At 54.1% G+C, this 27,844-nt stretch overlaps 10 protein-coding genes across 10 annotated transcripts; 6 read left to right on the forward strand and 4 right to left on the reverse strand.

Annotated features, from left to right (window-relative positions):
- Positions 1–2,063: 2,063 nt before the first annotated feature.
- J4E88_000888 (uncharacterized protein) lies at positions 2,064–4,291 on the reverse strand (the record flags this gene model as incomplete). The annotated part of the gene is made up of 2 exons (XM_049394561.1): positions 2,064–3,028; positions 3,076–4,291. The coding sequence occupies 2 exons, from the start codon at positions 4,289–4,291 to the stop codon at positions 2,064–2,066; spliced, it is 2,181 nt and encodes a 726-aa protein (XP_049260390.1).
- A 1,155-nt stretch (positions 4,292–5,446) lies between these two features.
- On the reverse strand, positions 5,447–8,014 carry J4E88_000889 (uncharacterized protein; the record flags this gene model as incomplete). Its single annotated transcript, XM_049394562.1, has 3 exons — positions 5,447–5,744; positions 5,793–6,195; positions 6,244–8,014. 3 exons carry the CDS (start codon positions 8,012–8,014, stop codon positions 5,447–5,449), a joined length of 2,472 nt encoding a protein of 823 aa, XP_049260391.1.
- A 661-nt stretch (positions 8,015–8,675) lies between these two features.
- Positions 8,676–8,972, forward strand: J4E88_000890 (uncharacterized protein; the record flags this gene model as incomplete). The annotated part of the gene is made up of 2 exons (XM_049394563.1): positions 8,676–8,760; positions 8,821–8,972. The coding sequence occupies 2 exons, from the start codon at positions 8,676–8,678 to the stop codon at positions 8,970–8,972; spliced, it is 237 nt and encodes a 78-aa protein (XP_049260392.1).
- A 1,444-nt stretch (positions 8,973–10,416) lies between these two features.
- Positions 10,417–11,244, forward strand: J4E88_000891 (uncharacterized protein; the record flags this gene model as incomplete). Its single annotated transcript, XM_049394564.1, has 2 exons — positions 10,417–10,533; positions 10,816–11,244. The coding sequence occupies 2 exons, from the start codon at positions 10,417–10,419 to the stop codon at positions 11,242–11,244; spliced, it is 546 nt and encodes a 181-aa protein (XP_049260393.1).
- Positions 11,245–11,530: 286 nt separating this feature from the next.
- On the reverse strand, positions 11,531–13,380 carry J4E88_000892 (uncharacterized protein; the record flags this gene model as incomplete). The annotated part of the gene is made up of 2 exons (XM_049394565.1): positions 11,531–13,244; positions 13,376–13,380. 2 exons carry the CDS (start codon positions 13,378–13,380, stop codon positions 11,531–11,533), a joined length of 1,719 nt encoding a protein of 572 aa, XP_049260394.1.
- Positions 13,381–15,568: 2,188 nt separating this feature from the next.
- J4E88_000893 (uncharacterized protein) lies at positions 15,569–16,854 on the reverse strand (the record flags this gene model as incomplete). The annotated part of the gene is made up of 2 exons (XM_049394566.1): positions 15,569–16,317; positions 16,374–16,854. The coding sequence occupies 2 exons, from the start codon at positions 16,852–16,854 to the stop codon at positions 15,569–15,571; spliced, it is 1,230 nt and encodes a 409-aa protein (XP_049260395.1).
- Positions 16,855–17,324: 470 nt separating this feature from the next.
- J4E88_000894 (uncharacterized protein) lies at positions 17,325–17,932 on the forward strand (the record flags this gene model as incomplete). Its single annotated transcript, XM_049394567.1, has 4 exons — positions 17,325–17,440; positions 17,545–17,653; positions 17,707–17,760; positions 17,810–17,932. 4 exons carry the CDS (start codon positions 17,325–17,327, stop codon positions 17,930–17,932), a joined length of 402 nt encoding a protein of 133 aa, XP_049260396.1.
- Positions 17,933–18,842: 910 nt separating this feature from the next.
- On the forward strand, positions 18,843–20,460 carry J4E88_000895 (uncharacterized protein; the record flags this gene model as incomplete). The annotated part of the gene is made up of 6 exons (XM_049394568.1): positions 18,843–18,847; positions 18,870–19,626; positions 19,740–20,077; positions 20,151–20,216; positions 20,280–20,333; positions 20,394–20,460. The coding sequence occupies 6 exons, from the start codon at positions 18,843–18,845 to the stop codon at positions 20,458–20,460; spliced, it is 1,287 nt and encodes a 428-aa protein (XP_049260397.1).
- Positions 20,461–22,995: 2,535 nt separating this feature from the next.
- Positions 22,996–24,275, forward strand: J4E88_000896 (uncharacterized protein; the record flags this gene model as incomplete). Its single annotated transcript, XM_049394569.1, has 3 exons — positions 22,996–23,053; positions 23,104–23,947; positions 23,999–24,275. 3 exons carry the CDS (start codon positions 22,996–22,998, stop codon positions 24,273–24,275), a joined length of 1,179 nt encoding a protein of 392 aa, XP_049260398.1.
- Positions 24,276–25,961: 1,686 nt separating this feature from the next.
- On the forward strand, positions 25,962–27,391 carry J4E88_000897 (uncharacterized protein; the record flags this gene model as incomplete). The annotated part of the gene is made up of 5 exons (XM_049394570.1): positions 25,962–26,131; positions 26,188–26,813; positions 26,863–26,922; positions 26,972–27,052; positions 27,108–27,391. 5 exons carry the CDS (start codon positions 25,962–25,964, stop codon positions 27,389–27,391), a joined length of 1,221 nt encoding a protein of 406 aa, XP_049260399.1.
- Positions 27,392–27,844: the final 453 nt, after the last annotated feature.

Consider the following 27,844-nt stretch of genomic DNA (forward strand, 5'->3'; position numbering starts at 1 on the left):
GAGCGGTCAGTGAGCTGTGCTGTACAACGACTCAGGACACCCTCGTGGATTGTTCACTTCATAACGAGTGGGCACATCGGGGATGCAGCGTTGGACTCCGTGGTGCTCAGTGGATGGGAGCTTGCTGGGAGGGAGCTTGGGGCACCCACTATACTGCATGTGGCACAAGGGCTGGCCCGAACCAATGGAAGGGACCCACTCTAGCATGCCCAGCACGTCTCCCCCGCACTTTTGATCATGGTCGCAGCGTGCTCAAATAAACCGTCTGATGTCTTGATGATGACTACGGCACTCGATTGAAGTGAAAACATGATAGTCGATGAGCGTCCACGCATAGCATGTTCGTTCGTGATGGCGACCACCTTGAACGCAACGGCGCCAAAATGTCGGTGTAGCAGTTGTTGAGCGCACAGTTGCAGGGGGGATCGCCATAGGTTTAGCGATGTCGGCTCCCTCCCGTCACCATGCACAGGACATACTTGTGCCTGTATGATCGGCTCTCCACCCAGTGCGCATAAGCTTCGGTGACACTTGACTGGGCAAATGAGGCGTGCGATAAGGAGATGCGCCCAGCCTATTCTGTTTTACCAAGACGTCAAGATCGCGGTCTTGTGATGCCTGCATGCCGACCTTGCATGTATATACGATGCAATCTGGTTGTGGTGGTGTCGTGCTGGGCAGTCTGCATCTCGATGTCGTGCTGGGTCTGCGGCTTGATCTTGCTATCCGTGCGATCAATGTTTTGCAGCACAGACGGTCAAGGTCGACAAGAAGTTCGAGATTTCTTTCGCAAAGTCTTCCCAAAGGAGTAAAGTGAGGCTGTGAATTCCATGATTAGAAGCGTCCCACCCTGACTAAGATATACCACTGCCCCACTGCGCACCATGTCCACGTACCAAATCTGCACCAGCCATCTCAAACCAACATTCCCACGCGACTCCACTTACCCAGCGACCTCTGACGTCTCCGCCATGTCCTTTAGATGCTGTTAAGCCAAGTACTAGGACCACTTACTTTCAGAATTTGTCATCAACAAGACAAAAGTCGGCCTGATGGTCTAGTGGTATGATTGTCGCTTCGGGAAAATTATCCTGGATACAGAGTATCTGTTATGTGACAGGCCCCGGGTGTAAGTTGTCACAGCCTTCAATATGTGAAGTTTAGTATCTAACGTTTGTAAAGTCGAATCCCGGTCAGGCCCACTCTCCTTTTTTGCTCCTGCAAAGCTCACAGAAGCTCCGCACTCTCTGCGTGATTTTCTGCATCTTTTTTTGCCACCATTTGTATACTCTGAGATTGAAATTCACATTTTCCAGAAAATGCTTTCTCTTGCTCTGCATGTTTGCTGCCTCTAGACGTGGGGACGAGGACGCATATAACACCTGGTACAGCTTACAACGCGCATCTTCGCATCTTCCCTGAGGGTCTTTAGTAAAATATGGCATTAGCCACTATCATAACGTGAAGTCCTTCAATTTGCCCATCTATATGCGCCTCTGCAAAGCACAAGCCTACGAAACGCGCATTCAGTAACCAGGCTAGAGACCCTCTTGTGCTTGCTCTCACAAACACGCGGTACAGGAACACAAGCGAACACACGTTGCAAACCATGCGCTTCTAGAACAACAATTACACAAGATCTCCGTCTGGCGGCCCAGGTTGCATGATTAAACTTACAAACATCAGGATAATTCTCCAGCGTAGCCAAAGCACCAGTCACATCACATCTCAAACGACCAAGAATCAAAGTGAAGGCTTGAAACTACATTTCGTGTGGTATATACTCTGGTCTCAATCAAACAGTACAACGCCACCGAGCAAAGACGGCTACAAGCAGGCGTCGAAACCCATAATCTCCAAAACAAAACTCCCTGATAGTCTCCAATCCGGGGGTATCAATGACCCTTGGGCGCATACGAAGCAATGAAAGTGGTATCCAAACAAGAAACATGAAGTGACAGAAGGCACAGGCGCGCATGGTTCGTAGGAACAAGTCGTGAATGCGTGGCAGAATCGTAAAGAGATGAGGGCCGCCAGTGAAAGCAGAGCGTGAAGAAGGACGGTTACCGTCCGTCGTACGAGTCACTAACCCACCCGCTGTTGTTTCCACCAGCGTACATGGGCTGTTGACCGCTCTGCTGATAGTCGCTCTCTTCTTCAAAGTACTCGCCTCCACTAGAAGCATCGAAACTGCTGCGACCGCTGATATCGCCATCGTCGTCAGGCGGCCCAGCTGGGAGCTGATCCCACTGAATGCCCGCGAGTGCTGGGTACTGAGCGAGAATGGCAGCAGGCAGGAATGGCTGTGGGGCTTGCATGCCCCCAGCCTGAGGGAACGACTCAAAGCCAGTTTGCCCGGGCATCATGCTACCAAAGTTTTGAGCTGGCATTGGTGCGAACATGCCATTGCCATTGTTCAGCTGCTGGTTCTGGCCGTCCCATTCACCCTTCTCGCGCGCCTCCTCTTCGAGTAGCGGACGGATACACACGCGGCCTGCCTCGGATCGGAAGTGACGTCCAAGAGCATCTGCACGGGCGAATCGTCGACCGCAGCCCCAGTTGTTGCCATTCTTGAGGTTGCCACGGCAGACAAACTTCTTCTCGCCCGAATGGAGGCCTTCATGTCGCTTGCGATCGTGTTGGCGCGCGAAGGCTTTCCCACAGACACTGCAGACGAACGGACGCTCGTCCGTATGTGTGCGCAAATGCGATCGGAGGTTGTAGGCTCGAGTGAAGCGCTTCGGACACAGCGTGCACTGGAAGGTTGCCGGATGCTTCTGTGTGCGCTTTGGGTTGGAGCCATCCGCGGGCGCAGGTCGCGACGGATCTGCAAGATCCAAGATGTAGTCGCGATTGGGTACGCTTGATGTGGAAGAACGACGCGAGGATTTATTCGAGGGCGAAGGGGAACGAGACTTGGCAGCGTGGGGGGAAAGTGAGCGGTTCACGTCCGAGCCTGGTGTTGATGCGCGCGAGCTAGCACTGCTGAAAGGATCGGATCTGGCGCGAGTTCTGTTCCGGCTGCGTGCTGTTTCGCTGTTAGAAATGGCTGGTAGGTTTCATTGGACTGCTTACATCTGTCTGGCGGGCTCAGCGCATCTATTTGATGCTCGGGCTTGGGTGGCTCAAAGCTTGCTTGCCGTGAAGGCGGTGCAAAGTCAATATTGATTTCCGGCGGTGACATGGCGTCGGCCTGACCGAACTCAGGCACAGGCTGGTTCAGTGAGGGGAACGGCTCAGCTTGACCTGGGTAGCTATTCATGTCTGGAGGCGCATACGGGTTCATGTTCTGAGTGAGACCAAAGGTTTCGGGCTGGAATTGCGGAAGGACTTGTTGATTCGTCGGAAGCAGACGAGGTGAGATGTGAGGGCTGTTACCCGCGCTCATGTGCGCATTGCTGCTGTTCAGGTTGAATCGGTCGAATCCTGGAACAGGGTCCTGGAATAGCTGGGGGTCGTTCTGTGCATTGATGAGGGGTGACGGCTGCTCATTGTCCAAGCTGTCCTGGTGGTGCAGGTACGGCGAGTTGTGCACCGACGATGCGTGTACAGAGGACGCAGCATCGCTGTTGCCCCTAGACCTAGACCTGTGCTGGCCAAACCCGCCCGCCATCTGCCCCCATTCCGTGATCTGACCGTAGGCTGCGCTGGGATCCAACGACGTGTGTCGCGAATGGCCGGGTGATCTGAAAGGGCCTTGGTTCAGGTTCGGCGAAGCATGTGGGCTCGGAGAATGGTGGTTGTTCATGTTGGGCAGCAGGTGCGGCGGGGTAGGCGCGTTGTGCTGTGTGGCTGCCATCTGGTGCATAAGATCGGAAGGGTCGATGGACTGGTTGTGTTGCGACTGGCCGTCGAGCATGTGCGGGTCAAGCGTGTTCCCAAGATACGAGGGCAGCGATTGGTTCTGGGCGAGGTCGTTGGCCTGGAAGAAGTTGGCGTAGTCGGCGTTGGTGGAGTTGGCGATGTCGAGTGGGTCGGGCGAGATGTTGCTGCCTTGGGGGCCGAATTGCGGAGTGTTGTGCTGCGAGATGTTCTGCGCAGCTTGGAAGAAAGCTGGGTCGGCAAAGGTGTTCTGTTGGGGAAATGGTTGGCCTTGGGTCGTGGTGAGGAAGTGCGTGTTGTTTAGCCCCGCGCTGGTGACGGCGTACGAGGATGGGTCTTGAGCAGGATCGAAGCCCAGGCCGACGTTGTGCTGGTGCTGGAAGGGCGCATGTGGGCTGGGCGAGGGAGAGTGCGCCTTATGAATGCGCTGGCCGACCGAGGGAGAGCGCCCTCGCTGTTGGATGTCCATGATGTAGGTGCTGGATTCGCGTGTGCCCAAGAATAGGTGGGATGTGGAGGAGGGAGCCCTGGAGGCCGCGCTTGGGCCAACGTGGAGAGCTTCGTAGACACCAAGAATCAAGGGCCGGCTGTGAGTGGTCGAATATCCTCCAGGTACACGCAATGTCGTCGGGTTACTGGCTTGTCTGCTGAGGCTGGTGAGTGTGAAGGAGGCGCAGTGTAGTCGTCGGTCGCAGGACACAGCCCACCTCACGAAGAGCGACGGCGCTGGAAGCGGCCTAGTCCGCTATAATTAGCCCCGCAATGGGAGAGCCCGCTGCAAAGTTCCTTGTGTGTTCCTTGGTTTCAGACTCTTGAGAGACGTGAAACCACGAACTAGGGGATGCGTTATGCGTTGTTCTTCTGCCCGCCGGTGATGACGTCGGGAGCAACGCGGGCGAGGGCGCTGGACGTTGGCGGTAGCAATGGCGACAAGCAAGCGCGGCTGCGAGTCCCTGAGAGATACGCGCTGGCCGGCGTGGATCGTTGTCGCGTGATAGTCGCAAAGCAATTCGCGGGTTTAGGTTCGGTGGAATAGAGCTGACCGCTACTGGCATTCGGTCTTGGGGAATCACTGTATTCAACTGCTCACTCCGCCCCCAGCCTTATACAACGACTTAGCTTGCGCATATTCACGCGGGCCGTCCATTGGTGAAGCGTCTAATAGCCGGCTACGGCGGGCGGTCGACGACACCGCTTGAGAACATCAAAGTGATGCCGAGCCGTCACAAAACGTTCGAATCACACCCTCGGCGACCAATCCGACGGGCAACACTACTGGCCCAATTTCACACACCGCGCGATTCTTTGGCGCGAAGGCCATTCGGCGAGCCGTCGCGTCCCTGAGGTCATTACCCGTAGGCCCACTGAGCGTTCTCTGCACTGCCTCGCTCGAACCAACGTCGCAAGGCGCACTCTCTCAAGGCGTACTCCCATGTCCCCACAAACCAAGCCCTCGCTCCTATGCTCGACAACGTTGTGAGATGCATTACTTAGCTACGATAATAATAGCATATTTGGTCCCAATCGTGTGTTTTCGCAGAGCCGCACAAGTGCATGTGCATCGGGTCCACATCTCGACCATATACTACTTGTGCTAATAGCATGACGCTTCAGGCCACCAAATCTACCCAAACTTTAGGCCTTGTGCAGGGTCCCACCGCCCATCTTGTGGAGGACCAGCAGAAGGTCGAGCGTTCCCGGATGATGTAGGCACCCCACCAAACCGGATTCCAACTTCTGGTGTCCACATACCAGACGGCGGGGGTACATTTGCTCTCGTGGGTGTCGGGGCTGCCAAAGGTTCTTCCGCATGTGCAGTCGCACCATAATGCGGGTTTTGTGCATCTGCTGCTTTCTGCTGATGTAATGAGTTTGTCGTTGCTTGCTGGAGGCCGAGGGAGCTCATTCGAGTAGTGAGATCGCTGGGACCATTAGCATAGGCGCTGGAACTAGTCGTTGCATCTGCATACCTTTCTAGATGTGACGCTTCTGACTTGCGATTGTAAGCAAAAGTGCGCGCCTCATCCCGAAATCGATTTACGATCTTAGCTAGGTCATTGTAGAACTTTCGCCCAACGTCGAGATTCGAGATAATCTCCTTGTACTTGAAGTATGCGTTTTCTAGATTTTGCAACGCTTGCTCACGCTTCTTGGTGGATTGATCGCCACGACGAGCGATCAAGAACGCCGCGTTTGCGTCTTGCAGTCGCTTGATAGCTTCTGCCTGCTCCTTTTCTTCTTCTTGGATCATGTCTTGGTCAACGTCGTACATCTGAAGACGCTTGTCGAAAAGCCCTTCAAACTGCACAGCCTCAATTGTCTGCATAGGGTACTCCCGTTCTAAGCGAGCAGCTTCGCGCAACAGCTCCGGATCTAGCCTGCTGTCAGGATATGGCTTGTGTAGGGATGCGCGGGACTTACTTATATCGTCTTGCTTCGCCTTTGTCCGCAAGGCCTCAATCTTCCGCCGTCGCCTACTCTCGAGCCTGCTGACTTCATTGAAGCTGCCACGGAGCTTGCCGGCCTCGCGCTCGACATCGCCAGTGATGGCAGGTCTCCGGCCGCTCGGGACATAGTTTTCGAGTTCGTGATCTGGTCCACTGAGCAGTCGTATGAAGTGCTCATTCTCCTTCAATTTTGTCTTTACGATATTATCACTGTTAGTAGCAGCCTTGAAGTAGCCGTCGATTTCGTTGATCTGGGCATAGAGCTTAGGCGCTGCTTGCTCTGCAGGTGGTCGTGTCCAGCGTTCTGTGCCAAACTTGCGTCGTGCGCCTTCGTCCTCTGTCGCTTCGGACCTCAGGATATCGACACCTTCTTGATATATAGCTTGGTCGGTGTACATGAGCTTCTTCGTATCCTCCATTGAGCGCAAAAGACGGTTGATGCCATCTTGTTGACGGATCTCTTCAGCGTGTGCTACGAGACCAGGGGGAAGTCCTAGTGGCTTCTCAAGAGCCTGCAAGGAGCCGGGCAAGTTTAAGCTGCGGAGTACCTCGTGAATCTTATTTGTCAATGACTCTAGCTCTTCTACGATGGTACCGTTGACTAATCGATCCCGGCGATCTACGTAGATGCTAGCAGCCAGATGTACTGAGTAGGGCACCAGCTTGGAGAAGAGCGCTGGGCCAAGCTCGCCGCGCTCTCCCAGCATCGAATTGGACTCGGCTATCTCCTTGGGGACTCTCGAGACTACCATGTTGGCTCGATCCAGGATCTTGAGCTCTGCCTTTGGTGGTACAGGTAACAGGTAGATCATGTCATTGTCCTTCTCGGCCCGCTTCAGGTCCTCCGTTATCCGGTTCTTCAAGCCGTTGAGATCTGCAAGCACAACTTTGTTGATGTAGCGCTGCTCCTTGAGAGCCTCGTTGACACACGTAAGACTGTCGCGTAGCCGTGCAACCTCCTCGCCATACTTGCGCTTCTCGAGAGAATCGCAGGCTGCGCGGTATTGTGCAGCAGCCGCAAAGTGGTGGTGTTTCGCCGTCATATGATGTATCCATTCGCTGCTGATAGCGTCCGATTGTATGCCTGCGTCTCCCGCCTCGTTGTATAGATCGGATACGCGGGCGGCTAGTTTGGCGATGGTCGCGTCTTTCATCCCGTCCTTGACAGCCTTCTGCCAGAAGCACTCTTGTCCTTGAGCCAGCATGAGCTTTTCCAAGCACTCGAGTGTCATGAGGTCCATGTCTTCGGGTGGCTCTGTCCGCAGCTCCGGCAGGATAGTATTCCTCAAGTGTGACAAGACTCCGGCTGCGAGGCAGAAGTTGTTGGCTGCCATCTTCAGCCCGTCTGGTGTGCTCCGGTTCGACGACATGGCCAGCTGGGAGTACATGGCCGCGAGGTTGAACATGATGTTCGCGAGTTCGAAGCGGAGGTTGTTGCGCGATGTCGGGCGGCTCGTGTTGTATCCCAGCGCAGGATACCAGGGAAACTCTACGCCGATGTCGATGGGGAACTTTCCGCTCAGCCATATCAGCTGCGCGGCGTACTGCTGCAGCTTCGGAATGTTGCTCGGGTGGGGTTCTTGGGCGTGGGTGGCGACGGACCGCAGCTTCTCGATCGTCTCGAGGTCTTTGGTGAACATGTCGGGATGCTGGTCATATTTGGAGGATATGTACTGCTTGATGGCGTCGGTGAGGTTCACAGAGTGCGAGCGCCGGAACGGGAGGAACAGGATGTTGCTGGCCATGGTGCGGGTTGTGTCGTCTGCTGGCTGGCTGCTGCACTCAAAGTCATGGGCAAGAAATGTTTGGCCGTGTTTACAGGCAGTGGGCGACGTCACCGCCCAACCGCCTGGGCGTGCGAGGGATGCAGCTTGAGCCCCGCGCTAGCCAACGTGGGGCGGCCGCGGCCTCAGGGTTCAGCAATTCACCTGCAGGAACGGGCTCAGCACATGCGAGACGTGGACATGGCAATTTACGGGTCGCGGCATCCAAGACACCGTGTCCCCATGTCAGAGCACCGGCGAGGACACCTAACCGTGTGCTCCCGGACCCTCACTGAGCATGTTTCATGCCGCCAAAGTATCGCCATGTCAAACGAGACACGGACATTGCACACACATGGCTGAGGCGCGCGCGGTTCCACAACCCGGAAATGTCGTGATGGAGGCTCAATATGTCAGCGGGGCGCGACGGCAATCTATAACAATCTAGCCGAATTGCACCACCATCTTGAAACTTGCTCATCCGCTCCTCGCAACGTCCTTCCGCTAGTGATACCTATATATACTAGTCACAGCTCCTCTCTTCGCGGTTATCAAACAAACACATCCACGCCACATCACAGCCCCGCGACCCGCACTGAACCTCCGACTTTATCACCAACACCACCTACAAACCTCGTACATCATGACGCACACCTACAAGTTCAACGTTGCCATGAGCTGCGGCGGCTGCTCTGGCGCTATTGAGCGCGTCCTCAAGAAGCTCGAGGGTCAGTTTCCGATGCAGCATGCGCCGGCGGTCCAGGCATCATGTTCTAACTCCTCCACAGGTGTTGAGTCGTACAACGTCTCGCTCGAGAACCAGACCGCCGAAATCACCGCCGCCGATTCGCTATCCTACGACACCGTCCTCGAGAAGATCAAGAAGACTGGCAAGACCGTCAAGTCCGGCGAGGCTGACGGTGAGGCCAAGGACATCTAGAGAGTGCAACGTAGCATGCACCTACGACAGCCTTTTTTCTATATTGTTTTTGGGTCAACGAGCGATGGATTTCACGGCTGTGTTTGCGCGCACGCTCTGACTTTGAGCTGCCGCCACGGCCCTCTACATCTGGTGCGACTTTGTAGATGCAGCGAATAAATGAAGAATACCCTCCCACCCTAAATCCACACCTGACTATGTGAGATACCAAAGTCGCTTTCGGGCGCAATGCAGGTCAAGACATGAATAATGTAGCACGTTCGAATCATTTCAGGGGGTTCCGATAGAGTCAAGAGCGGTGCACACGCGCCATCACAGTCCCCAGCGTCGCGGCATCTCGGTGTTCCACCAGATTGCTCCTGCCCCAAGCGGCGCGCAGACGTCACATGCCACGAGCTGAAGCCGGGTCGCCACGCATCATCGCGAAGCCACCGTATCCAAGCTCCCCCATTACAATTCCCATTGCTATCTTGGTCACAACAAATCTCCGGCCCTGATGTAATTCCACGACAGCTGACCAGCAGAATCTGGTGCCTGAGCCCTAAGGCGCTCCGCCGGACCTCTTAGCCTTGAGCTCAATCTGAACGTCTCCGACTTCTTCCTTTAACTCCGCTCACAGCCACCGTCTAATCATCTTGGAGTTGTTTCAATGCGTTCAAGTGCTTATCCGCGTTTTCGGCGCTCCCGTTACGCGTGCCGCTTACCGAACGCGTTCGTCCACTGGCATGGATGCGAATGGGGATGCCTAGTCTCTCATCACGGCAGTTTACTAGGTGAAGAACAGGCAGCTACATCTGAACTGGAGCCACCATAGGCGATACACGTATTCAAATTGATTCGAACGCAAAGCGATATGGGCCTGTGTACGCCTTGCTGCACGATAGCTAGTCTGGTCGGGAGCAGTCGGTTCACGAACGGCTTCTAACCGGACTGAGTCAGCGAGCTTCCAAGGGCACCAAGGGGCTGAGCCGCACCTCACTAATGCAGATCATCTTACAGTGGGGGATGGGTATCCGTATGACGCTTGACAGTACTCTTGCCCTGTTCAATGCTACCTTGGTTTCAGGGATGTACGAGAGCTTACTGCCTGGAGTGTATAAAGCCATCCTGAGGCCGCACGGTAGTATTGCCATACACAACAGCTCATTTGAGCAAAACACCTATTCATCAGTCAAGTTTAATCTCCACTCCATCATACCGACCGTCACATTTCCTCATGCCGTCTCCACCAAGAAGCGCAATATCATTCCCGAGTCAAGCCGACCTCTTCTATTTCTGCACCACCTCATCAACCTCCGAAGAAGACCTCAACATCCACTATGCACCTCCATCAAAATCCTCATTACGCATCGGCGTACTAGTACTTAGCAACGACCAAGTTCAACTAGCCGACCTAGCCGCCCTCGACCTCCTCGCCCTGGTCGGAAGAAACAGAATCAGCAGAATGCACGCCACGGCATCCGCCCTCGACTCGGCCGTGGACGAAATCGACATTCGATATGTCAGTGTGACCGGAGAGGGGAGTTTTCCTGTCACGGCTGGCACGCGAATGCCGGTGACGGTGAGCTAAAGCTTCGAATTGCTCCGTATCGAACCCACGAATCGACACGACAACACCCAGCCCACCCATCTATCCATCCATACCCTTCCAACCAGCCATCTCCTCTGGCCAAGAAGAGCCACCCTTTTTGGTCGATGCTGGATTCGCCTGGTCTTGACTGCACTTTCATAAAGTAGTCATCTCTGACAAGTCTGGCAGGGAGGTAAAGGTCAACAACGAGCCCCTTACCCACTATTCGCTTCAACTTCTTTTTCCGAGTACTGTGACTGACGTTTTAACTAGAACTCGTTCGACAACGCGCCTCAATTCGACATCCTCGTGATTCCTGGATCCTTCTCATCAACCGCAATGCCGGTAGAAGCTACCTCCTTCCTCACCTCGCAATGTCTAAACCCCAATCTCATCGCCATCATGAGCATAGCCTCGGGGATCTATCCCCTCGTTCAAGCGGGCATCTTACACGGCACGCGAGCTGCAGCACCCAGATCGCTACTCCCTTTGCTGCAGCAACAGTATCCCGACACGCTGTGGCAGCATGGCTCCTGGGCGCGCCACGAAAAAGTGTGGTCGAGCAACTCGGCCGTTTCGGCTCTCGATATGGTGTCGACGTGGATGCGCGAGTACTTTTGGGATAGGAGTGAGACGGTTGACTTTGCGCTTACGGCTGCGGGTATGGGCTCGCTTTATGACTATGATCACTGCGATTATTGATGAGTTTATGGGGATGGGTAGCATGGAATGGCGTTCTTTTGGATATCATCTCAACTCTGTATAACAAGGGCATTGTTTTTGGCAACAATGGGGCGTTCTTGGATTGTTATATAGATTTGTATGAGATTTTGCTGCAGACTTGCATGTGATACAGTGACCTGGCTTACATGCCGGTTTGTTGTAGCCCCTGGAAGCCATGAAAAAGTCATCCCCTTCATACTCGGAGACTTGTTCATGTCTCATATATCCCATGATCATTCCGAGAAGTTTCCACGCCCGCGTATCCTTACCCAAAACCATGCATAGCCATAGCCATAGCCCTAGCTTGGTCTTCGTTCCGCCAGGCACTCTCCTTGACCTTCTTCTCCCGCCTGAGCTCCACTGTAGAGTCAGTGCTGAAACTTGATCGGATGTGGGCTTCATCACAACTAGGCCTGTTGTCCCCTCCATCTTCATTGGTGCCGTTGACGGCAGCAATAGCTTCGTGTGTAACCTGACCCAAACTGAGATGCATGGACGACATAAGGATGGCGTCTATATCGGTACTATCGATTGTTTCGTCGCCACTATCCAGACTCATTGCTGCTGACGTGAGGTGGTGATGGTGGGATGCCAGACTGCTCGCTTCGTTGTGCGTGGAACGTAGTTCGGGAGATATGCTACCGTCGCCGCCTCGCATGTTGATCATGGGATGAGGAATCGCATCGGTCTGTGCGCGGATGCCTTGTAGCCAGGCCATTGTTGTGGCATCTACCGTCTTGTGGTCATAGTAGGTGTTGAGACGTGAGTGGTACGGATATCCCAGTGTGGGATTGAATGGTAGGACCTCTCCATCGCGGCGGCGGACGTATAACTTCCCCTCGCGATCTGGTGGACCGAAGCTTGTTTGCGGTATACCTGCTGCGTCGCTGGGGGTGAAAGTGGGTTCTGATTGGTGGTACGTGGAAGACTTGGGAACAGGAATAATGGGAGGCTCAGCGGCTCGCGTCAGAGCTTTGGGTGATGGTGAAGCACCTTTCGACCGAGCAGCGTCTTGAGACGCAAAGTCGATGACTTGAGGATCTCCAGTGGACGTCTCATCATCTGTTTTTCTTCCCCACCTCCCTCTCCTTTTCTTAGTCTCCACCTTCTCGACTTTCTTCGCTCTCCTGCCTCTTGGATGCTCCCAACCCCTGCTGTCCGATTTCTTCACATCATCTCCACTAGTCTGCGGCCGATCGCGACTGAACATAGTCCTTTGTGGTGGTGCCTGAGCTGACATGAACATCCCATGGTTTGCCGTAGAGGCTTTCCCACTTCTCGGCCACCCAGTGGCATCGGCACTCATTCCTGACTGATTTACCGGAGGTTGTCGCTGTGAATACGTCTTGTACTTGGGATCCGAAGGAGCAGCGAGGATTAGGCGTGTTAGTTTTCCTGCCTTGGAGAGGACTGTTTGTAAAGAGTGCTTGCGCTTGATGGAAGCTGGCTCAAAGGCTGCCGGGGCTGGCACAACAGACGGGTAGCCAATGGTGTGAATGTGATCGCTTTGCTGTCGGGGCATGACCTTGGCTTTAGCTGTAATAGGACCGTGGCGAGGCAGATATGGCGAAGGTGTCGGTGAGCTGGTAGGGCGATGATCTCCCACAGCTGCCGGGCGCTGCAAATCATGCCGTCTCTCGATTTGCTGGCGCCGCATTACTGCAGTGACGCTGTCGTCCGGTGAGATAGTGTCCAGATCAGGCTCTCGCGATCCCAGTACCTCCTGCTGCTGCCGCCTGACGTCTACATCGCGTCTACGATCTGCTTTCTCGTGCCAATCTCGCTGTGCTTGTATACGTCGAACCTCGCGCTCACGCTCAACCCTTCTGTACACATCGGTCTTATTCAGATCCAGAAGGTCAATTAGCTGATCATGCCCCATATTGGCGGTTACCACGGAGGAAATTGGATGGCTATCGTCGGTGTATTCGGAGGCATCATCGTCATCATCTTCATCGGGAGGATCAGTTCGCAGAAATCTGGGTGGATTCGGCGGAGGGAGTCTTGGTGGCGGAGGAGGGTTATTTCTATCCCATCTTTTCTTGTCCCTCGGACTAATTACATGGCTTTGAGCTGTGCCATCAATATTCGAAGTCTCCTGCGATCTTACAGCATCCCATGGCCTATATTCAGTCTTCGTTTCCGGTTGTGAGGGGCTTGTAGAGCGGCGCGCATCGTCATTCTGAGAGGAAAACGCACTTCGAGAATTGAGTTGAGCGAGAGCCTGGTCGATACGAGGCGAGCGGTGTCCATTCATCACTGGTACATCAGCTCCGCTATGAGTTGTATGATGTGCTCGAACGGTAAATGGGGTCATCTCCGGGGATGTTGGTACGAGTGGGGATAGTTGAGCCCCAAAGTACTGATACAAGACTGCATCAGCACGAGCTCGGGGAACAGAGCTATCGTCGGTGCCTGCAGAGTCTGGCGTATTCGAGCCTGGCCTGACGTCGCCCCCTCCAACAGGAAATTGACCATGTCGTCTAGTGTCAATAGGCGATGATCTGGCTGGCAGTCCTTGTGCTGTCCTTGTATCGTCACCATTGCGAGTTGTGGAGAAGTGCGATCGCACACTTCGCGCCGCCTGACTTTTCGGGTGCCCAGCTTGATTGGTTGTAGGGAAGTCCCGCACAATAGCATCTTTGCTAGTAAGATGCGGCATAGAAGTTGAACCAGGGCTTTGGCTAGAACCTCCAGTATCGGATGTCTTCCACAGTCCCTTCAGATTCCATCCACCACCACGGAGACGCACCATGGGTGGCGATCGACCCTGATCTAAAGAGACTCGGCTTTCGGGGATGGCCTGCATATTGGGCGACATTGGAGGAGACTGCGGGGCGAAGTAGTCTTTCTTGTTTGAAGGTATGTAGTTGCCATAAACATCTCTTCCGTTATTCAACGGGGACACCGGGCAAGCAGGTCGAGCAAAAGGGCTGCTGGGTGGTGTATACTCTTTGTTACCGGTCGACAGGGACGTTGGTGGGAAAAGTGAGAGGGCAGCGTGTCTGGGAGGGAAGGGGCGATCAGAGTTGCTGGAGACCTGTCGCGGAGGATCCGGTTCCTGAGGCTCAGAGGTATGGAACCCTTGTGCCAGCCAGTCGGACACTTTCGTATCCATCGTCTCGACACTGTAGTCAGAGGATGGTGAGCTGTGCTCGGAGCGCTTTGTGTGATAAGTGTGGATGGCAGAAGGTGGGCCGTCGCGACTTCCTCGTTGTGCCGGCACGCGCCCTTGCACCACCATCTGCTCCACAGCATCCCCTCTTCTCTCACTTAGTCGCAATGGTTCGGGATAGCTGTCTCCATCGCTCGCTTCATATTCGAGTTCACTGAAGCAGCCGTCTCCCAGAACACCACCACTGTCACTCTTGAGCCCTCTTTCAGTCGATGTATCGCTCCCTTCCCAATTATCCCAAAGCAGACACTCTCTCTTGTCACTCATATCCTTTCCCTCCAAGTTGACGCTGACCAGTCTCTGTTCTGTTTCTGTCAACTCGCGGTCAAGTTCGTCGAAAAGGATTTGGGAGGCAGGAGACGATGGAACACTAGTTGCATTCGTACGCTCAGAAATGATATCGCGCAGCCTCTTTTGATATGCTGAGCCGTGTCGTAGCTGGCTGCGGATAGGTATGGGCGGTGGGCTTATATGCGGCTCTGCGGGAGGGGGACACGGAATCATGATGGTGTGCCGGCAGAAAAGCCAAGACAATGGACACGATTAACATGCAAGGTATATAGCCTAGCAAAGGGTGTGAAGTCTAACGCGTGAAGCATGTGCACTTTAGGAAGGGTGCGCCTGCATGATCGCGGAACCAGGGTGGGTGGCGTGGGCGTTTGTCAATTCGAACCTCAGCGAATGGGGCTTCGCTCACTTGAAGAATGTAGACACGTCAACTCACCGTTATTGGCGGTGCTCATGAATTCAGCGTATGCGGCGCTGCGTTTGCAACGCTGACCGCCCTGTTGGCATGCTTTGTCCAGGAGGCCGGGCAACAATGCACCTGTTAGAAGCAATGCTCTCCTAGTAGTATATTTAGATAATCATGTAAATGGTGCCCCTCAAACAAGTGCTAAATCTGCTCGCACTTGCGACAGCCTATAGGAAATCAACCATATTGCCCTACAAACGCCAAAGCTTTGATGCTGACAGTGCCCGAAAATGCTGCCCTGTGCGTACAAACGTATGAACAAACAGAACAGGAGTGCTCACTGGGATATTTCCACTCCTAACCCATGACTAAACGCCCGGTAATGATGCCGATCGGTTCCTGTGAATTGAGAGACGAAACGCAGATATTTACCGTCACTCGACCTCGTTCTCTATCTTCCTACCCTCGTTCTTCAGTTTCTGGTGGACGGCTTTCAACGACTCGAATGTCAACATGGTCGTGACTGCAGCAGGTACAGCACGGACCATGTTAGTTCCCATCCCGTTGTAGAACGCTCTCCATCCCTCTTCTTGGAGGATGACTGTGCATGTTCGCAGGATACCACGATAGCGGGGTAGATTTATCATGCCATCCGACGAAGCCGTACCAGGAGGGCGGGTATGAAATCGGTCGTGCTGACCTCCTCGAAACGATACATGATTATCGGAGTGCAAGGGCAGCGAACGTTGCTGTGTTTGCAGGCGCGTGCGCAAGACTTCGTGTGGATACGTTGCCGAAGTCGCCGTCATCTTGCTCAAGACTGTTGCCAGCGCAATAGCAAACCAGTGCACATCCTCAGTCTTGCTGTCTGTCTGGCCCATTTCCAGGCCAGTAAACTTCATCTTGAGGAACTCATATAGCGGGAACTGAATAGCGACGTGGGTCAGGCCGAGGAGCGCAGGTGTAAGTCCTGAGTAGAAGGAGGCAATGCCTTCCTTGAGGTACATTTTGCGGAAGGCGTCAAAGGTGCTTGTGTAGTGCCATGGCGGCCGGTGTTCGGGAGATGCGCGGGCGCTGACCTGGGACATGAGTCTTGTCTTGACGACCCATATGGGATTGGTAACTAGTGTCGAGCAGCCGCCAGCAAACAACGAGGCGATGGTCCTAGCGAGCCATTTGTTCTCTGTGAGTTCAGTCTCGTCAGCAACAGGAACCCGGATGCCCGTGTGTATTACTAACCCATTTGCGGATAGAGAACATTTTTCGTAGATTCATAAGTGCTCATGTAGACGGCCCAGGTTGGAATGTATCCAAGCAGCATGGGCCCGAGTCCTCGGTACAGGCCGCGGATGCCATCCTCGATCCATATGACTCGCGCAGTACCGGTGAGGCCTTTGTACACTGTGCGCGTTGGCCCGGTGTACGTCCTGGGGCGGAAAGAGCCTTGCGCCTGCAGGCGGGTCTTGATGACATCGAGCGGGCACGTCACTATGCCCGAAGCAACTCCGGCAGACGCTCCGCACAGAGCATTGACGGAGCTGTCGGGGAGCTTGGAGACCCTGACGGCGAGGGCAGCAACGGGCGAGCTCCAGGTGCGCTGCTGGTTTGGGGTGGACATGTCTCGCGGTTCAACTGTTACGGCGGAAGGCGCATACCGGTCGGGAACGTTAGGCGGGGACGGCGGCGTGGGTTCGTGTGTCGACATGAGGGGTACTGCCATGGCCGACTTGTTAGAGAGCTTGAATCAGAGCGCGGGGCGGGAAGATTGGGCGCATACAGGCCGTCGTCCCCTGTGCGGTGCCTCAGTGTTGCGGAAACCCCGCAGCACTTGAGTAACACGATGACTAGCGATTGTTCGGCTCCATTGACAGACGGACGGGCAGTAAGGGAGTCGTGGTGGAAGCGTTCAGTCGTGTACGGGCCTCGTGCCAGGATATGCGCTCGGGAGCGTGTGAGAGGGCGGTTGTGGGCAGACGTCAGAGCTAGGATGGAGCACGAGTGAAGTTGCTCTGGCGGGTGGGGACAGGCCGCTGATTAAGACCAAGGCCTGCGGCGGGCCAAGCGCTGCCCGCCGGCCTATTGGCGTTCGCTTCTTTCGCATTACGACCTCACCACCTCCGACCGTCAAAACTGCAATTGACGACAGCACCCGTCTCGACCCCTCCGATCCGCCGTCGAACACCCGCAACCATGTCTGCCCCGTCTCTCGCCCCCTACATCATGAAGCGCCCGTGGCTGCAGCGCTGGATGAAGCCGCTCGCCAACTGGTACTGCAACGCCGCCGGCTACAGGCAGCTCGGTCTGAGGTACGGAGCCCCGATCCGGACGCGGTGTATACACGAATACAGAAGGAGGCCGTGGAGAAAATGGACGATTGTGGCATGATGGGCTGACGGGATTTGTGATGCAGGGCCGATGACTTACTCCCCGAGGAGAACGACGTAGTTCAGACCGCCCTGAAGCGTCTCCGACCGCAGGAGGCCTACGACCGTGTCTTCCGTCTGCGCCGAGCTTTCCAGGTACTGCCGAACAAGACATACAGGACATGGCAAATGTGGCTAATCTGCGGCAGCTCTCCATGTCCCACCAGCTTCTGCCCAAGGAGGAGTGGACTAAGCCCGAGGATGTAGGGATACCGCTTCAAACCCGAATACCAGATGCTGACAATGCAAAAGGACACACCATACCTTGCCGAGCTCATCACAGAGATCGAGTCCGAGATGGCCGAGCGCGAGGACCTCGAGGCCATGGTCATCCAGAAGAGGCAGAAGAACGCCGCCCAGGCCACCGGACACTAGAATGTATATATCGAGTCTGGGGTGATCAATTGGAGCTTGGTGGATTGAGTCTGAGGTTGCGCAATAGATTGTATCATACCAACACATTTCGTACAGGACTCCCCTCTGTTGCGTCTGGAAATACGTTTCTTTTCTGCGCGTGCTCCGAAGAGCTTTCACGTATGCGCGCATGCTCAGCTGCGGGCATTCGTCTCGCGATCCATGGGAAATGACTTATTGGGGAGGCGGCCACGGCATGACGCCTGGTTTTGGCTTCGGAAAGCAACGCTCATATACAACCGGAAATCGATGAATGACATGCACCTTCTATGCACTACACAGGAACAGTCAGGCATGAAGGGATGAGATACTGCACGGTTGATAACAAAAACATGTAATTGCCGTGATAAAAGAAAGACCATTAACAATTGATAGATGTGGGAACAAGTCATTGGAAGAATCAAGTTAGATTCAAGACATTAGTACCATTTCGCATGCAAATGCCAAGCTTGCAGTACTCTATAGCATTTGCTCTTGAAATGGGACAGCAACTGCAGGGACTCCAAGTTTCAATTACATTCTTGGTTGCCATGATTAAATACTCAAACACAAGGACGCATGCAAATCCCCAGAATTCTGTGTACTGTGCGAGTAAGCCTTTTCGCACCTCGCCATGCTTCGATATGGAGCGAGTGATATGCCGATCATGTAGCATACGAGGAATGCGCATTGTCAGGGTTCCGGATATGTCAGCCACGCTGTCATGTGCCCAGGCGTCAGCTCAAGAATAGCTTCCCGCGCATCGCGTCAAGCTCCCCACTTGCGCAACCAACAACACATCCTCTCATTGACCCGTTTTCATGATTGCAATAAGAGTTTTGAAGCAAAGAGTACGTTGTCGCAGTCTCGCAGCTGTCCCATTCTTAACCCTATGACGTCAGACTATCCCATTCACCAGAACGATCAACGACCTCTACACCCATCAAACCATGTCTTTGAGACGTTCCGCTCGCGTCGCGAGCAGTGTTATGCAAGCTCCATTGGATGCCAAAGTTCAGAATGGTGTTGCAAAGTATGAGAAAGTTAGCAAGGCGAGTATATCCACGAAGAAGCGCAAAACCACAGCAACATCTGCACCAGACAAGACGAAGAATAAGGTCACTGTGGATGGTGAAACCAACGGAGACAAATGTGTAGACTCAGCAGATTCACCTTCATCCCTCCCTGCGACACCGCTCCCCAAGAAGCGTAAAACAGCATCAAAACCAGCGCCGTCATCAGAATCACCACTCAACCCACCCCCTTTCACACCCACACCTGCGGGTGCCAGTATCTTCTCTTCAGCCCCCGCATTTTCACCTTCAGATCCAACCACCCGTCCAGCAGAGCCCCACACAACAAACGCCAACCTAGCCACGCCCAACGGATCCCACGTGGTGCAAGCCTACGCATCCTCCCCCGCGAAACCCACCGACCCTTCTCCAGCCAAGAAAAGGAAAGCAAAGGAACTTGTTCCACCAGACGTTGGTGCCATTCCACCCGCGAGCACGAATATCGATAATCTGTTGAAAGAAGCAGAGGACTTTCTTATCAAGACGGATCCTAAACTGGAAAAAGTGGTGCGAGGGCATCAATGTGGGATTTTTAGTCCGGAGGGGCTGAGGGAGGTGGTGAGGCCGTTTGAGGCGCTGGGGAAGGGGATTATTGGACAGCAGGTATGTGGACAGTGATATGAGTGAGCTGGTAGATGGAGGATGGAGCACACCTTCGCAAGTCATGTACAAAGAAGGCTTTAGGCAACACATGCAGAACTAACCATCCCCCACAGGTATCAGGCCAAGCCGCCTCATCCATCCGCGCAAAGTTCACCGCCCTCTTCCCCGACACCCACCCGTCCTTTCCAACGCCCACTCAGGTCCTCACAAAGGACATCGCAACGCTGCGTACAGCAGGTCTCTCACAGCGCAAGGCCGAGTACATCTACGGCCTAGCCGAGAAATTCGCTTCTGGTGAACTCTCAGCCGAGATGCTGGTTAGTGCCAGCGACGAAGAGCTCATCGAGACGCTCGTAGCTGTGAGGGGCTTGGGGCGATGGAGCGTGGAGATGTTTGCTTGCTTTGGGTTGAAGAGGATGGATGTTTTCGCGACTGGAGATTTGGGTGTACAGTAAGTTGAGTTTGATCGCTTGAGAGATCAGCGTACGCTTCTTTGATGGGTAATGTGACTGACGTGTTTGCAGACGTGGTATGGCAGTGTATGCGGGACGCGATGTGAGTAAACTCAAGAGCAAGGGTGGGAAGTGGAAGTAAGTTTTTGTTCATCATGCCCTCTCACATCAGTGTAACATGGACTAACGGACGCCATGCAGATACATGACGGAGCAGGAAATGCTCGATATGGCTTCCAAGTTCTCGCCTTACAGGTACGTCAAACTCCAGTGCAAGCTTCCAATGGCAACAAAACTAATATTCTCCTCTGCCAGGTCGTTGTTTATGTGGTACATGTGGCGAATTGCCGATGTCGACGTTAATGTTTTGCAAAAGACTTGATCGCTGGGGAGTAGCTTTCCCATGAAGAAGCGTTGGTCCTTGCAGTGAGATACGCATGTACAGTATGAGGCCTATGTGTTGTGGTGGAGTCGATGATCTGTTTGGTGGAGATGCAATGTGGGTCGGGACGGTAGACTACGACGTACATCCATCGTGGATGGGCCAGGTGTATTATATATCAACGCTCGACATTGGCTACTGTATTGGTATACAACAGCTTGTGGCTTGCTCTCGCCACGAATGTTTACAAACTGTTGTTGCTGTGTAGGCATGGGATGAAATGCTGAAGAACCGCAGTATCGAGACAGAAAGTGCCAAGTGTATGGTGCAGAGAGCCCTTCCATGTGGGCAATGATGTCGCGAATGATTCCATTGTAGGCAAATCGAGAAATGTGTTGTAGTAAATTGGAGTGATGTGATAGGACTGAAATAAGAGCAGCCTCTGCTGATGACCCAGCGAAATATTTGGTTCACTAGAAGAGTGGCGCGAAGTTTGTATGCGAACCGCGAGTAAGACCCCACAAATGCGTAAACTAAGGAACTGGGTCAAACACGTTCGTCTACTCGGCTTCGTATTTCCTTCGTAAGTGAAATGTTACTGATGTACGATGTCGCAAATGCCCATGATGTTCGAAGTCGCGAATTGTGGAGTAATCAGAGACGGACCCACTAATCGGCCAGAAAGGCTTATTTCAGTACTGCCGCAAGACGAGGTCGGAAGCGAAAAGCTGCGCGAATGAGGAGGCTGCAGCGCTCGCTCCTTGTATGTAAAAAGTAAGCTCAACGAAACGACATTGACCGCGGGCATCGTGAGGGCGGCAAAGTGGACTAATATATAGACTTCAGCCCATCGATGGAAGTTCGAATACCTAGCTCTCAAAGGATGATAGATCGTTTCACAATTCTACATTACCTTAGAAATCCATCGACGGTTACTTATGTGTTCGTCTGCACGGCAACGCGACTGTTGAGTTTCTTCGTTGTAGGAGGTGGTGGGCCATTCTAGAAAAAATCCGAGACTGAAACAATTGCAACTGCCGACGTCATGGTAGGAAACACGACGTTGTGCGTGCGCGCAAGTGGACCTCTGGAGCCCCAGGCTGGAAATGAGAGGTCAATCAATGCGTGTCAAGCAATAAGCTTGGCAGGAAGGATCGAAGGTGAGGCTGTCGCTTGGGGTGGACGATAAGCGAGATGGTTCATCGCAACAGCCGTCTGGAGAACGAGAATAACGAAATGAAGCGCAATGCAGATGTTGGGGCGGAATGGATATAAAGGAGGCGAGTGCACATGGCCGAAAGCAGCAATGGAGCTCCAGCGCGCAAGGTCGTGGTGTAATTATAACCGCTGTTGGGGTTCGCATCTCATGAGATTGCAACGGCTGCGCTATACCTAACTCGGATCTGGCCCATCAAGGGTGTAACCGCATTGAAACCATTGGACAGGGGTGGCGGATATAGGAAAAGGCCGCGTAATAATCCACGGTGCTTGTTGTGTTTCGTGTCGGCCAGACAGTGGCAAAAGAAGACTCTGGATGGGCGGGCATGGAGCGAAGGTGCCGCATTGCCGCGTAGTGAGCGGTTACCAGCAAAACTAACAGGTCCGTCGACGACGGATGGAGACGTTGGGGAGCAGCGGAATGGTGCGGGCACAGTAGCGGACGGCCGTCTCCTAGGGCGACAGAGCGGCGATCCAGACGCCACCCCTGTTGTTGAGGCTCACGCATGAGAGGCTGCTGTCTGCGGACGCTGCATGGTGCTTATCAGGGCAGGCAGAGGGTTCAGAGCTTGAAATTGGGAGCAGCGTGCTCGGCACGTGAAGCTAAGAGCGACAAGCAGCGTGCGGTGGCAGGCGACGGGCGACGGGCGGCGAGGAGGCATCATGGATAATGGATGCAGAGCTGTGGTAGCCCTCGCCTGTCAAACCACTCCGTCCGCGCGCTCGGTACGGCCGCCGTGGTGCAGTCATGGCAACACGATGCGGGTAGCCACGAGCGTGCAGCATCCACGGCACTGCTGGCGGTGTCGTCGCGCGCAGGCGGCGAAACCATCTGCACCAGCAACCAGTGCGTGGCCCCAGGCCCGCTTGCAACATTCACTCTGGCTTGCTTGCTTGATCGATGATGGTGGGCACGCTCTGGCCGCCTATGATCTCCACCCGGCCTCACTAGCGTCATTAGCGGCTGCCCGGACTGGCACCACCGCGCTCCCCTTTTCTCGCGCCTGCTCCCATTAGAATGCCCTCCTGCCCTTTCTCTCTCAGTCTTCACCCACACTCGCTACCGACGACCGCGCCTTCTTGATCGCGTCTCTGGGACTACTCTATTTAATACTGCCTGCTTTACTTGTTAATTCTTCCCCTCGCTCCAGCATCTTTCCACGCTCGACAACTAGCCCGCAGCACCCGCACAACTGAAACCGGAACGAGCAGTCTTAATATCCCAGGTCCGTGTTGCCAGTCCACATTTCTCAGTCGCCTCATGGACGCGTCCGCTGACTTTTCCTCCCAGTTACCACACCACTTGCACTACACAAAATGCCTTCCATGATGAAGATCGCCCTCCCGGCCCTGGCTGCTGCCAGCGGCGCGTACGGTATGCTCTCTAACATCAGACTGCGTCAACATTGACTGACAAGACTCCAGCTGCCTGCAGTGTCTCCGCCACCACCACCATCCAGAATGCCGGTGACGCCAGCGCCATCGCTTCCTGCTCAACCTTCTCCGGTAACATCGCCATTGCGACTGGTACCACCGACGACATCTCCTTCCCCGGCGTCAAGAAGATCAAGGGTGACTTGATTGCCGACACCGCGACCGAGCTTAAGCAGATCAGCGCCAGCGACCTCGAGGAGCTCGACGGAGAGATGATGCTCAACGACTTGACCCGTCTCAACGCCGTCAACTTCCCCAAGCTCAAGGCCATCGACTCCATCAAGTGGAACGCCCTGCCCGCTCTCCAGGAGATTGGCTTCACCGGCGAGGTCACCAAGGCCAACAAGGTCGACATCCAGAACACCGCTCTCCGCTCCCTCAAGGGTATCAACATTGAGGAGGTCGACACTGTCTTCATCGCAAACAACGGTTACATAGATGAGATCTCCATGCAGCTCGGCAACGTCTCCACGTCGCTGACTCTTGCCGACAACAACGAGGCCGTCAAGGTCGAGCTGCCCAACCTTATCTGGGCTAGCAACCTGACCTTCCGTTTCTGCGGTTCCGTCTCAGTTCCCTCCCTCGAGCGCCTGAACGGCTCCCTCGGTCTCTACAACAACGGTTTCGAGTCCTTCTCCGCTCCCAACCTTACTTCCGTCGGCGAGGCTGTTGCCCTTGTCGCCAACGAGAACCTGTCCAACGTCTCTTTCCCGGCGCTCACCAAGATCTCTGGCAACCTCCAGATCGCCAACAACTCCAAGCTCATCGAGATTGATGGCTACCCTGTCCTTAAGAGCATCGGTGGAGCTTTCGACATGAGCGGTAACTTCACTGAGTAAGTTTGCCTCGTATTCGCTGTACAACATGCCTTGCTAACATCTGCCAGCGTTACCACCCCCAAGCTTAACAGCGTCTCCGGTGCCTTCAACCTCCAGTCCACTGACAACGTCACCGAGACCTGCAAGACCTACAAGCCCCTCAAGGACAAGAAGCTCATCGAGGGTGGCTACAGGTGCGAGGGCAAGCTCATCGACCCCGCTGGTGAGGGCCACAAGGGTACCAAGCAGGGTGACGGTGACGACAAGACCGGCGCTGCCACCACCCTCAGCGCTGTCAACGGTGCCCTTGGCCTCGCCGCCATGGCCGCTGTTCTCCTTCTCTAAAAAGCTTATGACGCTGGCGTTCCATCATAATTGCATAGACTACCCCCACCTGACTTTCTTTGATAGCGTATAGCATCAAGCGAACAGGCGCTGACGCAGGAGTTCAGCATTTGAGGACTGAAGGGGCATCGGGGACGGTTTCATGGTTCAGCATGTAACAATTGAATGTATCATTTGGCTACGAGGGTCGAGCAGCCTGTTAATTCGCAGTACATATATGTCTGCCCCGCGACACGGTGTGCAGAATTGCAGGAGGGGTTGCTTTATTTGGGATAGTGGCATACAGTCTTTCTTAAATCTGCTCTGCGTTTTCTTGTGATGTGTTGAAATTAGCATGTGCTTGTCTGGAAATCCTACGTCACGCATTGAGGCCTTCCAAGGTTTGCGAGCTTCACCGCCTATGACTTGAACTTTGCTTTTCGCCGAACGGAGCTTTCAAATGTGTCATGTCTGTCCATGTCGTCTCATCAAGCCTTCACAGTGTTTCTCAAAAGGAGGATGAAACGCCAACAGTGGTGGGTGCTGGCGCATGAGCTTTGACCCTATTCACGCGACAGACATCGATCATGTCATAGTGTTGCCAAAATTAACTGACAAGTGCAAGGGCAAGCGCTCGAAGAACAGCTAGGGCTTCTGTTGATGCATTATCGAGTGTGGCACAGGTACTCAGCTCAATCTATCACTCCGCATAACTCGATTCCATACGTTTTGAGTCTGTCTTGCGCCACAAGTTGGCAGCGCTCCTGCAAGACGGCTATGCATTCTAAGTTGAATGTTCTTTACCGCATTATTGTTTATACCTGAACTCTCTGCCGGCTCATGAATACCTAAGACGAGGCCTTCATGTCTCGCATACCTAGTTCAGGCATCCCTTAAGTAGTGGGTGGTAAGACGGAGAGCGGGCTCTAAAGTGCGGGCCGCAGTCACTAAGTTCGTATAACAGGTGATGTGGGTAAACGAGTGAGCATCTTTCGTACATATCGCAGACATGTCCCATGCACGACATTCTGTACCACGCAGCTTCTTTGTTAGAAGCCGGGGCGCCGCCGGTTTGGTGTTCCCAGCACATGCTTTCACGTGCGGTTACCCAGAAAATGGAAGGCACGCACGCAGGGCCCAATCGTTACGGAACAAGTATATTGAGCAACGTTCTAGGCCAAACATGTAACATTGGCACTTCGTTGTGGTCTCCGGTGAATTATGAGAGAATTACCGTCTATCATATTTCCGAGGCGTCGTCATCAGCGGCACTATCGCGATTGATCTGCACTTAGCGTCATTCGCATGCTCGTCGCGCTCAACGGTAATCTGTACTGAACGAATTGCTTCTGCAACGCAATTGCGCCTGTCGTTCACCCCTTTCGCCGCTTCCCTTCGTGTGTCCCGGTGTGCAGCAAGTCAGGACCCTGCTTTCACTAGTCATTACCGTCTGTCGCTTCCGCCGCTGCTTCCCCCCGACCTCGCTGCGACGTCACCAGCAACATTTAGTCCACACCCCAAACGTCGCGCGCCCGGGCGCTCTCAACCGCCAAACTGGAGAGGCCACAGTCGCAATCGCCGCCGCTCCATTCACAGAGGGAAACCAGCAATACCGATAGCGTCCGAGCGCGTAGCTCATCGATACGCATATCACAGGCCAGAGGGGAAGAGGTGGAGAAGGAACACGCGGGATCCTACCGACTCAACATGCTTGCGGGCAAAGGACACTCGTGGAAGGCTGCTAAAGCCCGACTGCCACCATCAAGGCAGGTCATAAGCACAGTACGGAACCCACGCTTCCTCATCTCCGTTGGTCTGGTTACAGCAATTGTGCTGCTATGGCGGTCCATGGGGTCAGCAGCTGGGGAGATGCAGAGGTATGCCAGGTCTCCCAATGTGTTACATGGAGCAATCGCTGATCATACTGTCCCAGGTTCTACTGCTTCGGCCCCTCGAAACCCCCAATGCACATGACGGCGAACGAGAACGAAGACTGGCACGCGCACTTGAACACCCCCGTGATATTCAACCACCACAAACCAATAGAGGTCAACGCCACCGAAATCCAGCACGTCGATCTGAACGGCGTCACTTCGACCATTGACGCAGCCAAGAACAAGGAGCGTGTTTTGATCCTCACTCCGCTCCGCGATGCCTCATACTACCTCGCGAAACACTTCGACCTTCTCACGTCACTCACGTATCCCCACGAGCTGATCGATCTGGCGTTTCTGGTCGGCGATACAACAGACGATACCATGGCAGCATTGGCAAAGGAATTGGAGAGGATCCAAAACAACCCCGAAGTAGCGTTCAGGTCGACCATGATTGTTGAGAAAGATTTCGGTGTCACGCTCTCGCAAAGCGTAGAGGACAGACACAGTTTTGAGGCACAAGGTCCACGGAGAAAGGCGCTGGGTAAAGCCAGGAACTACCTACTTTACACTGCCTTGAAACCGGAGCACAGCTGGGTATACTGGAGGGATGTAGATATCGTCGACAGTCCGTCCAAGATCATCGAGGACTTTGTGGCGCATGATCGGGATGTCCTCGTTCCTAGTACGTGTTGCAGATGCCATCTCTGAAAGCTGTTACTAACCCTACACAGACATCTGGTTCCACAGGTACAAGGAGGAGAATGGCAAGATGGTCGACATCGAAGGGCGCTGTGAGTCTTCCCCTCACTCAATTCCGCGATCCCCACTAACAAGACCCAGTCGATTACAACTCCTGGCAAGAATCCCCCGAAGGCCTCAAACTTGCCTCCACGCTCGACAAAGACATTGTCCTCGCAGAAGGTACTTTCCCTGCCCTCCACATTCCCTCCCTCGACATCAGCTCACACACCCACAGGTTACAAACAATACCCCACAAACCGCAAGTACATGGCCACAATGGGGGACTGGCGCGCCGACAAAGACGAAGAAATACCCCTCGACGGCATCGGCGGCGTAAACATCATCGTAAAAGCAGACGTCCACCGCTCCGGCGTAAACTTCCCTTGCTACCCCTTCGAAAACCAAGCCGAGACAGAAGGCTTTGCAAAGATGGCCAAGCGCGCAGGCTACGGCGTATACGGATTGCCCAACTACGTTGTCTGGCATATCGATACCGATGAGAAGCCTGGGAATGCTTAAGCAGCTAGCGCTGAAGAGACGGCGCGAGTAAAAGAGTGATTGAGAAGTGGATGAAGAAGCATATATACCTTGGAGTCGGGCGTACCTCGCATTAGAGACATGGGTTAGTTGCGGGCGAATCTTGGAGTCTGATATTAGATTGGGGGGGACATGTTATACTTCTGTACGAGTAGGAGTGCAGAGACTGCGGCGTAGCTCCTTTTAGACGATACGATAACGATATCCCGTTTGCTGCCTTGCGAGGTTTTATCATTGGACATGCTTGTCAAGTTTCGAGTGCGGAATTTCAATACCACATGTTTGCAGAGCTTGTGTTGTGAGTTACGGGCTTCATATTCCATGGTGATATACCATAAGCAGAGGCTGGGCATATCCTAGTATCGCGCTTCTTATAAAGCAACCAGGGTTATGCTCAAAGCTCTAGTCTCTTGGAGAGACGAGCGTGAGACCCCT

The sequence above is a fragment of the Alternaria novae-zelandiae genome (genome assembly GCF_023758075.1).
Source record: "Alternaria novae-zelandiae strain BMP 2774 chromosome Unknown scaffold_1, whole genome shotgun sequence".
Classification (NCBI taxonomy): Eukaryota; Fungi; Ascomycota; class Dothideomycetes; order Pleosporales; family Pleosporaceae; genus Alternaria; species Alternaria novae-zelandiae.